Source organism: Grampus griseus (assembly GCF_964374135.1).
Source record: "Grampus griseus genome assembly, chromosome: Y".
Lineage (NCBI taxonomy): Eukaryota > Metazoa > Chordata > Mammalia > Artiodactyla > Delphinidae > Grampus > Grampus griseus.
The window spans coordinates 1,867,201-1,878,390 of NC_139016.1; the positions used below are offsets into that span (position 1 = coordinate 1,867,201).

The 11,190-nt window shown below is 53.4% G+C and overlaps 1 protein-coding gene across 1 annotated transcript in view; it reads right to left on the minus strand.

The window, feature by feature from the left end:
- Nucleotides 1-248: 248 nt before the first annotated feature.
- The window catches only part of LOC309817679 (matrix-remodeling-associated protein 5-like), a 28,543-nt gene continuing 17,601 nt past the window's right edge, over nt 249-11,190 (minus strand). The window contains exons 6-7 of the mRNA XM_082646951.1: nt 6,975-7,875; nt 249-3,291 (exon numbers count right to left, since the gene is read on the minus strand). Coding sequence (XP_082503077.1) covers nt 1,383-3,291; nt 6,975-7,875 — 2,810 coding nt within the window. The 3' untranslated portion in view covers nt 249-1,382. The remainder of the gene's footprint in view (nt 3,292-6,974; nt 7,876-11,190) is intronic.

Sequence of the window (11,190 nt, forward strand, 5' to 3'; positions counted from 1 at the left end):
TGTGGCGCTCTTTCTTCAGCCTCCAGTAATCCTGATTCACACTGGAGCTGGTCCCACCTTACCTTCCTGTCAGAGACTCGGCTGGAGCTGGCACCTTGGACTTAGTTTCCTTGCTGGTGAAATACTCACAGAGAAGAGAATAATTCCAACGTGGTGGATAAAAGCAGTTTTTCAACCAATCTGATCTAAGCGCAGACTCACTTGAAGTGGCTTTTGCCCTTGAAAATATCACTGTCATGACTGCCTGGTTCTTTGGAAAATATTATTTTATTATCCAATGTACATTAGTTTGACTTTAAAAATACAGCAAAGCAGTCGTGGAAGTAACAGATCTATTTTTCGAGGACACAAATTGACAGGAGGAAAGATATTTCTGGGCTCCTCTGGAAGGCTCTGGGTTTATTCCGTGCGGTCACAACTTCGCTCTGTCCTCCCTCTCCTGTCGTCTCCCCGGTCCCGCACGGCTCTCTCCGGATAAATTTTATTATCAACAGGGAAATCCAATATCTCAGCATCCCCTACCGGAGGGTCGCTGGGAAAGGTAATGTAACAGTGGTTTATGAATCTGACGGAAGTCGGGAAGGAACCTGGTTTTAATTGCATTTCCGTGCCTGCTCTAATGTATACAAGCCTTGTAAACACCAATAATTTATTATTTTTAACGAGACAGAAAGGATGTCTTTCTCTTTCTACTCTCATCGTCTGATTAGAAAGAAAAAAAATATATATATAAAACACTATATAAAAAGTGAGTTCCAGGGAGAAAGCGTCCTTTCCTATAAAATGGGAGCTGTACTGTAGGACACTTGTACGTGAGACACAAACAAACAAACAAGCCCTCTGGTTCTCAGCCCTTGTCGGGCACACTGGAGTTCTGAAGTGACAGAAGGAGTAACGGAAAGACGGATACTCATTCTAGAACGTTCTATCATGTTACAACGGCAGCGGGTTAACTAGGGAATGCATCTTCCGCGGGGGTAGCAAGGCACTGTGAACCTCTACAGCTTCTTTGCAGTGAAGGCTCCTTAGATATCCTACGGACGCCCGTTCAAGCATCAAGATGGTACCAGCAACGCAGAATTTGTAATTTGCGCCCAAGTCCTGTGAAATGGAAGGCAAGAGCATACAGCATCCTGTAAACATGAAAGGAAGTCCCCCAGAGAGGCCGACACCCGCTTCCCGTGTCTGCATTGCTTCCTTTCGTCAACGAGCACAGGTCAAGGTCGACAGTGGGCCTCGAACCCAAGCCGGAGGGGGCCACCGTGCCCCGGGACAAATCCTTTTAGGGCCCTGACTCTCCGGCCCCCGCTGTGAACCCAGAGGAGGCTTTGTTCTAACTTCGGAAGCAGCGGCCGTGGAGTCCAGGGTGTGCTCCCGGGGTTTCAGTAGACGTGGACGTAGGTTGTTTTTGAGTCCCGGCCCAGGAGGTTTTTGGCGGTGCACTTGTAGAAGCCCGCGTCCCTCTGGGTGGCTTGTTGGATGATTAACGACCCCTGTGGGTGAAGAAACCTGTTCCCGTAGAGACGGGGCTGCGTCCCCACGGTCAGGTGCGATTTGTCCGGCAGCTCCCAGCTTATCTCGGCTTTGGGAATGCCCACGGCCAAGCAGTTCATCTTCACGGTGCTCCCGGGCCGCGTGTAGATGACAGGTGTGGGTTCACTGGTGATCCGGGGAGGATAGGCAATCACGATCACCGGGACGTTCACGACGGAGGGTCCGTACTCCGTGTCCGCCTTGCACACGTAGGTGCCCCTGTCGAAGACGGACGCGTCGCGCACGGTGAGGGTACCGTTTTCCCAAAGGGTGAAGCGTCCTCGGACCTGGGGACCCTCCAACACCATGCCGTTGGGCAGCGTCCAGGAGGAGTGGGTCTGCCGGGCCCCCGGGAGGATGCAGGGCAGCTGCAGGGTCTCCCCGTTGATGATGCTGACCAGGTTGTGGTACTGGTTGCTCGTTTCGGGTTTCAGCCCCACCTTCAGAGACACCAGCCTCTCCGTGTAGCCCGCCGAGTTCCTGGCCACGCAGCGGTACGCCCCGGCGTCCACGGAGGAAAGGCCGCTGATGTGGAGCATCCCGTCGCCCTTGTGGTAGAACCTCTGCAGCTGGTGGCCGCTCTGCAGCTCCGTCCCGTTGGGAAGGACCCACAGCAGGGTGGGCGTCGGGGTCCCGGCTGCGGAGCAGTTGAGACTGATGGTGTGGCCGGCCATGGCGGTGATCTTCTCGCTGACCGGGTCGTGGAAGATGGGCTTCTCCACGGGCTCCAAGACTGTAAGTTGCACGATGAGTCTGGCTTCCCCGCCCTCGTTACGCCCAATGCACGCCAGCTGGACAGAGTCGCTCTTCCTCAGACTCTTGATGTCCAGGGTACCATTGCGATGGATGGTGATGCGGTTGCCATAGTAAGGGGCCGGCAGGACCACGCCCTCGGGAAAGGCCCACAGCACTCTCGGCGTGGGGATGCCTTCCGCCTTGCAGTCGATGAGTTTGCGACTCCCTCCCGGGGCAATCTCCCGCACCGTGGTGATGGCATTGGGGTGCCCGTTGATCTTGGGCGACTGGACGTTGACGTGAATCCAGACCGTCTTCCTGTCCTCCCCGGCGCTGTTCCTGACCACGCAGGTGTAGTTGCCGCTGTCCGAGCGCTGGGCTTTCTGGATAAGGAGAGTGCCGTCCTGATATATCTGGTACTTGTCGGAGGAGGTGGGGATCTGCCTGCTGGTTGGAGAAAGCCAGGTCACCCTGGGCGTGGGTTCCCCTTTGGCCTCACAAGCCACGGTGACCACGTCCCCGTAGGGGACCTGGACCACGGAGTACGTCTTATTCCGGATGACGGCGGGCTCGGTCACCACCTTGACGCGCACCCTCATCTCATCCTTGCCAACCTGATTTTCGGCAAAGCAGGTATAGTCACCTTCCTCTCGCAACCCGACCTCGTTGAAGTAGAGGGTTCCGTTGTTGAAAACGACGTAGCGCTTGGTCCGTCCACCGCTGTCGTCGGACTGCATGAAAGAGTTGACCAGGCTGCCGTCCGGGAGGCCCCAGGAGATCTCGGGGTTGGGGAGCCCGGTGGCCATGCAGTCCACTTTGAGGTCGCCCCCATAGAAGACCCTGTGGTCGTTCTCCTCTTTGTGCTGGATCTTGGCTGCTTTCATGACCACGTTGACCTTAAGCATGACGAAGTCATCGCCCACCTTATTCCGGGCGACGCACAGGTAATCCCCCGCATCTTTGTCCGTGACGGATTTCACCACCAGGGTCCCGTTGGCAAACGCCTTGATCCTGGTGTCAAAGCTGACCGAGAGAAAGAAAACAGAATGAGATGTCAGTCTCCCGAACGCTGTCTCTCCCGGCTTGAGGTCACCGGAACGAAACAAAAACGTGTGGATCTCAGAACTCTGGGCGCACAGGGCTGCCGCTCAAAAACGTTGGATGGATTTTGCAGCCCGGAGGGGACGGCCATCCAAACGTAGAAGTGATTTATTTACCAGTTAAGAACTCCCCGGTGGAGCCTGACCTTTGGCTGGCCTGGCCTCTGATTCGAAGATGTGAAACGCAGTCTAAGACATCAGCCCGGTTTGTGTGGGCGTGTGTGGATCAAATATTTGCCTGTTGTCAGCGTGGAGCTTGTTGTAATGATAAAAGCAGATAAAATTCTAGCGTCCTGGACAGAATGAATGTGCATTAACCTTAGGAAGAGGTGACATTTTTCCTAAAAGTTTTAGAGACGATGTTTACTCTTGACAATTTTTATGATGTTGTATCCCATTATGAGGCAAACAGGCAGCAAAGCAGCTACAGTATGGATCGCGTAGTTGTGGTTATACCCAGAGTTTCGAGGCTACGATTGGATTCTTCAGAACTTGGTGCTACTGGTGTACAAGCTTCTTCCCTAGAATCTGTAACGAAAGCGTCATGACCCTCACCAGCTCGTACCCTCCTGCTGACTTTCCGTTTCTCCACGTGGCAGACCTAAACTCACACACTGCTGAGTTAGTATTCGAGAAAGAATTTTCAGTTTAAAAAGGCAACATGGAAAGAAAGACAGAAATATCTTCACTAGGGGTGTGACCTTTTTATAAATATACATCGGTATGTCCTCCAGCAACGCAGAACTAATGTTTTGAATAACGGGGCGAAGAGATTTGGGAGGTTCCTACTTTAAACGTGTCCAGATTGAAAATCTCAATTACTTATAATTCTGGCATCTGCAGGGAGAGCTTGAATATTATTCCTAAATATTTCCTGCACACTGTGTCATTCTAATAGCACGTCTGGAACCGTGTCACTGATTTAAAAAAAGAGAAGTGTCTGCCTATGATGGAATTCAAGCCTGATTATCGTTCATCAAAGCACCTACCAACAAGGACCACGTAACGTGTTTTGTTGGCCACGAGCGAGAGTCCAGTCAACCTGAATCAGCAGGTCGTTCGATAGGCGTGGAGCAGACAGAGGTATTATAATGAGTCTTGGAGTTAGAATCCAAAAATGTATACAGTAGCACATGTCTGTAAACATGTAGAAACTTCTATAGCAGCAAATCCTAACCTTGGTCATTATCTGAATCAGCAGAGCGACTCTGAAAAAGATGCATGGCTACACACTACAGGAGACGTAGCTTCGAGACAGGAAAGTCCAGTAGCCCTGTTTTACAGCAGTCCCGGTGTGTAGGCAGGGCAAACAGCCCGTTCTTTTAAAAAACTCACATGGGCTGTTTCATTACACTTTTCTGAGAATGTCATTAGCCAGAAGCTAGGAATAATGAAGCTACAGAGACTGTGGCTTCTGGTTTATAGCGAGATGCCAGTAGCATGGCCCCAATGCACACCGGAACTACATTCTTTCCCTTCAGCGTTCAGGCAGCACTGCCTCAGCCTCGCCAGTGTCGATGGAAAACAACCCTCTGCGCGGCAGGACACCGGCTCAGCTGGAAGATACTGCGGGGAAAATCGGGCATGTGGTATTCCGGATCGACGGTGCAGGGCTCACTAGGCACCACCCAGCCATCTGAAGTTAAAATACGGCGACTTGGCCCTTCTCCTGCGCTGGAAGGAGACTGGGCAGACCAGACACAGCTGCGCAGAGCCTTGGGCGCTGCTTTGGGTCACGTCCCAGGGAGGAACCCGCGCCGAGGTGGGTTCCTGTCTGAGCTGCCAGGCTGTGTGGGCTGGAGACGCACCACAAGCCAGGGGGTTTCCAACATGACGCCACGGATGTGTCTTTGCTTCCTGTTGCCAATCACTGTCTCTTTCCTCTGCATCTTGAAACACTTATTAAAGAGACAGTGGCTTTTGGGGTCTACCTCAGGGTTTCTCAGCCTCGGCACTACTGATAGCAGGGGCTGGATGACTCTCCGTGGTGAGGCGTCCTGTGCATGGTGGGGTTTCGAGCAGCCTCCTGGGTCTCCACTAATCAAAGAGTATCAACCCTTCCCCACGAGCTGTGACTACTGAAAATGTGTCCAGACATGGATGAGTGCAGGCCTGGTAGACAGAACCGTCTAGTTGAGAACCACTTCCATAGACAGACAGGCGACAGAGGGTTACAGATAGAGAAAGATCACAGAAGAGATAAATGACAGATGATATACAGAGAATACATGATAGAGACACATGGAAAGATACTATAGAGATAAATAATGCATATCACATAGGTGATGACAGATAGATAAAAATAAATGATAGACAGATAGACACAGATGATAGAGAGGTAAGATGGATGGCTAGGTAGGTAGATAGAGCTAGAGACAGATGAAGATAGATGATAAGATAAATGACAGATGATATATATAGATACATAGAATAGATGACAGGCAGATGCAAAGATACTAGATAAACGATAGATATCAGATAGGTGATGCTAGATATATAAAAACAGATGATTGGTAAATAGGTAAAGGGTTTGAGCTAGATATGCAAAGGTGAGGGATGCCAGACAGATACATAGAATAGAGGATAGATAGGCAGATGGAAAGGTACTAGATAGATAAACGATAGATATCAGATAGGTGATGACAGATAAAAATAAACGATAGATAGATAAATAGATAGATGATAGTTTTCCTTGCTAAGACAGCATTTCTCAGCGTCAGCACTACTGATATTTGGGGCTAGACGACTCTCTGACGTGGGGCTGTGCTGTGCACTGTGGGGTGTTCAGCAGCATCTCTGGTCTGTACACACCACGTGCCAGTGGCATCCCCTCCTTGCTCCCCAAGTCTCATCAACCAAAAATGTCTCCAAACATGGCTCAATGTCCCTGGGGGACAAAATCCCGCTTGGTTGAGACCCACTGCTCTAGAGTCATACATCTGCGAATTGAAGACGGGGCAGGGCAAGGTGCTTTTTTTCCTAGCCAAGATGAACTCTTAGAATTGCAGATGTGCTACCTTTGTGCTGCCATTTGCCTTTAATTTCTTTGTTTTATCTCCTTTCCTTCTATTGCTAACACATTTTGAGATACGATCTGAAGCTCCTATGTGTTTTGTTGAGATTAGAATAAGACAAGAAATTGTTTTATCTAATTATTTAAATACAGTTAAAACTACGAGCATGAAAACAAAAGCTATTGCTTTATCTTTCTTTGGAGGCGGGGAGTAGAAAAGCAGGGCTAAGGGCTAGGTGTTTGCTCTGCATCTCAACTGATAAAGACAAGATTGGGACTTCCCTGGCGGTCCAGTGGTCAACACTCTGCGCTCCCAGTGCCGGGGGCAAGGGTTCGATCCCCGGGCGGGGAAGGAAGATCCCACATGCCGCCCCGGGCGGGGCGGGAAACAAAGAAAAAAGACAAGATTGCATCGTGTGAGAAAGAAATGCCCCCCACCCGGCCCACACAGGAAGCAACATCTGCGCGTCAGCACTGCCGACAAGGAGTCATTCCTTTTTCCGCCCGACCCCATGAGGAGGTTTCCCCAGCCCCCAGAGGGGAGACAGGCTCAGGAGCCCCGGGACTGCTGGCGAGGCAGGAGCACCACGTACCTGAAGAGCGCGTCTATCATCCTCTTGGACGGCAGCCTCCAGAGGATGCGCGGCCAGGGCTCTCCGGAGGCGCTGCAGTCCAGCCGGAGGGTCCCCCCGTAGCGGACGTCGGTCCTCTGCGGGGAGGTGCCCGTGATGCGCGCGTTGGCGGCGGCGCGCTGCACGGTGAGCTGCACGGTCCTGCGCGCCGAGCCCACCAGGTTGGCGGCCACGCACTCGTAGCGTCCGCTGTCCTTGGGCGCCAGGTTGCGGATGTAGAGGGTCCCGTTGGGGAAGACGAAGAGGTTGTCGTGGATGAACTGCGAAGGGCGGATCTGCGTCCCGTCCCCCAGCGCCCAGCGCACGCTGGGCAGGGGCGCGGCCTTGGCGGTGCAGTGGATGTGAATGCTGAGGCCAGGGGGCAGCGAGATGTTCTCCAGCTCCTCCTGGTGGATGACGGGTGGGAGGGCCGCCACGTGCAGGCGGATGGCGAGGCTGTCCGCGCCGGCGGCGTTGCTGGCCACGCACTTGTACACGCCCCTGTCTGAGAAGGACGCCTCCTTGATGGACAGGGTCCGGTTTTCGTGCAGCGTGATCCTGCCCTCGACGGGGGAGACGGTCTGCCACACCCTCCTGTCGGGGAAGATCCAGGAGATCTGGGGAGCCGGGGTCCCCTTGGCCAGGCACTCCATGGCGATGGTGTCGCCCAGGTAGACGGTGACATCCTTGTAGTGGGCGGCTAGGATCTGAGGCTGTTGCACCGTGACTGACAGCAGGACTAGCATCCTGTCTGCTCCGTGCAGGTTTGTGGCTGTGCACAGGTACTGGCCGCGGTCCTGCACCTGTACGTTTCGGATGACGAACGTGCCGTTCTTCAGGACTTCAAACCGCTGCACTCTGGTGTTGGGGGTCATGAGAGCCCCTGGAAACCAAACACAGGCACCGTCAGGTTCAGTGCAAACACGGTCTTGCCAAAGGGGCGAAACAAGGATTATGAGTTAATCTGATTCTCCTCTTTATGTCCAGACAGTGAAAGCAAAAAAAGACCCACCCCCCAGTGCCTCTGATATTCGTCTTGGATGTTACACTGATCCCCAGATCAGGGCATATGCCACCTTCAGGCCAAGGCAGCAGGCGTGGTTTTCAGAGAGGGTTCTGGAAGCCGCCAGAACCCGTCATGAAGCCCAGGGTCTCCCAGGGTGGCCTCTTCATTTACTTTAGGTACTGGAGAGGCAGCCCCACTTCGCTCAGCCTCTGCCTCGCCACGTGGAGGCTGTCCTCCTGAGGTCCCAGGTCGGCTGCAGGGATGCCCCAGGTTCTCAGTCACCGCCCGCCTCTGTCCGGCCAGGGTCCTGAGCGCGACATGGGGCTGGTCGTGCTGTGCCCCGCCTGGTTGAGTTGCAGGCTGACGCAGGCTTCCTGCCGGTGCCCGACAGCCCCACCTCTACAGACAGAGGGCACACACCCGTCCTCCTCCCCACCGCCTACACTCCCTGTATTTCATAGCCCATCCCTCAGGACTCTGCCACGGTCGGGGTCTGTAATAATCAAGAGTTTCTGATGTTTTGACGTGTTGGGGCCTTGCTGACCTTCCAGGGACGGCCAATTCCTAGAGATATAGCAGAGGAACCCCCTTCCAAATGCAAACTCACCCATCCAGAGCCTGCCCCCCACTCCCTGCTCTGAGAGGCTCCCATACTCTGGGCCACCATCCACCTGCCCTCATCCCCCCAGGACAGGTACCAGACAACTAGGGCAGCCCGTGCACCCAGGACCTGCTGGAATTATTCACACCAGGCCGTCCTAAACCCGCTCGCCCTGCCTCACCTGTTCCTTCCTGCGAAAATCACAGTAAAGGCTCTCGTCTGGTTTCCCCCTTTCCCCCTGCCTCCTGACCGACCCTGGTGCTTCCCCGTGTAACCCTGCTTGGTGTGCTGTGCCCCTTCCTCTTGGCAACCGTGAGCGACCAAGTGTCTCTTCAGTGGCAGTCACCTCCTGACCTGTTAGCCTCGCTATACCTGAATAATAACAAATCCTATATTGAAAGACTGGGAAAAGCCCCAGCAAACATTGAGTTTCAATCCTCCCACCCTATCCCACGCTGCTCGGTTCCCGGGTCCATGCGCCCGTCAGTGGGCTATTCATTTTAGTTTTGACAAACTCCTCTGCTTCTTTTCCTAGTCATTTTCTCTAAGCTGGGAGTCCTGCCTTTGCATGGAACCCTGGAACCCTGGACGCTGTTCCCAGCCCTAGTGCTGCGGATTCATGTCCTCGACCTCCTAAGTTACCTGAAACTTCCCACGACAAGGCTTTCTGCTGTGCACGGGGTATGGCAGGTGAGTCTTCCCAGCCCACCTGCTCATAGGGAAACAGGTGTTGGTTGACGACAGTATAACCTCCCTGCCTTCGAGGAGATGCAGGTCCTTCTGGTCTGGGTCCAAGCCCTCCTGGATGACAGGTGACTGTGGGCGTGGAAGGCCTCCTGCTGCCCCTCAACCACTTCCCCATTGAGGGATTTTATGATGCAGAGACCCCAAAGCGCTTGTCTATTTCACTGGGTTTCAGGTGGGAGAGAAGGCCCACTAAAACCGCCTGCAGATCACGATGGACAGGTAGAAGGTGGCCTCCTGTTAGCACTCGATGAGATGATTTGGTTTACTGGGTAGAAAAGGTTCAATACAATAAGAGACATCGTGCAGCTCCAGAAAACAACGCTGGCTGGATGGGAGACTGTCTGGTTTGGGCATGAAATGAGGAGGAACTTTCTGAAAACTGGAGCTAGCTAACAAAGGAGAAGCCAGCAGCAGAAACAGATTCCTGGTCAGGTAGAGGAAGGTGCGTGACTGTCTAGGGAGGGGGCGTGGTCCAGGGATGCTCTAAATGGCACAGGGTATGGTAGACCCTAAGGACGAATGCAAATGGGATCTCCCAGGGGAGGAACACGCCTTCCTTCGAAGGCACAGTCCTTCTAGAATGAAAACCCCGTGGTGTTCCCCATTTGCTATTTCAAGCAGGTTCCTTATTAGATCATTACGAAAGCGTTTGCTGTCAAATGCGGAGCTGATCAAGATGCTGGTAAGTTCCCCGTGCTCAGTGCTCTCTGCTCACCACTGGGGCACAGCCAACGTGTGTGAGATAAGCAGGGAATGTACAGTTCTCTCTAGTGATAGCAGCACTTGTCATTCCTGGATTATCTAAATGGCAACCGAAGAAAACCCAACCCTCTGAACAGGATGCGAGCCTGACGGACTCAGCCATGTTGAGAGAGAAGGGAAGAGAAAGGGGAAAAGGGAGGTCCGTTCGTGGAGGCTGTAGGCCCTCCGCTATTACTTTCTTCCGTCTCCTAGAATCTCTTTCGCCATCGGGAAAGCCGACGGTCATTTTATGAAGCACAGTGGTCTTTGGGCGTCCCAGCCTGCTAAGTAGAGACCACTGTATAGAGCCTTGTTACGGACTGAACTGCGTTCCCACCACAATTCATATGTGAACGCCCTGACCCCCCAGGACCTCAGAATGTGGCTGTATTTGGAGTTGGGGGTCTTTAAAGAGGGGATGGAGGTACAATGAAGTCATTAGGGTGGGTCCTGATCCCACAGGACTGGTGTCCTTGTAAGAAGAGGGGATTAGGACACAGACGCACACAAAGGGGCGACCCTATGAGGACACAGGGAGGAGATGGCTGTCTACACACCAAGGAGAGAGGCCTCGGGAGGGACCAGCCTTAGTGACACCTTGATCTTGGATTTCAACCTCCCCACACTGAAAGGAAATACATGTGCTGTTCCAGCCGCACCATCTGTTCCGGCGCTTCGCGACGGCAGCCCGAGCGGACTCATCTGATCCTATCTCTAGGTTCAAGTCAAAGCAATGCCTGATGAGCTCACACCAAGCTTCACTGACCTTTCAGGCCAGCGCGAGGACAAGAGGGGTTGGCACAGTTCCCCTCATGCCCCTCTGCACCCCGACATGGCTCGTGGAGGACTTCTGTGCTGGACCTCACTGGGAGGAGGCAAGAGTGGCACGGCCCTGAGCCTCGGTTAGGAATGCCCTACCCAGAGAAGCTCGCACGTGTTTCCATGACTCCATTAAAACCCGACACCCATTTTAATTCCTCACTTCCCGTGCCCGTAAAGGAATACACCTGTCGGCGGATTCTCAGATGTCCTTTGCCATCCCATCTGCCTGTCCCTCTGCCCGGAATCTCTGGTTCTACCTGCACTCACGGACTCCAGTAAGC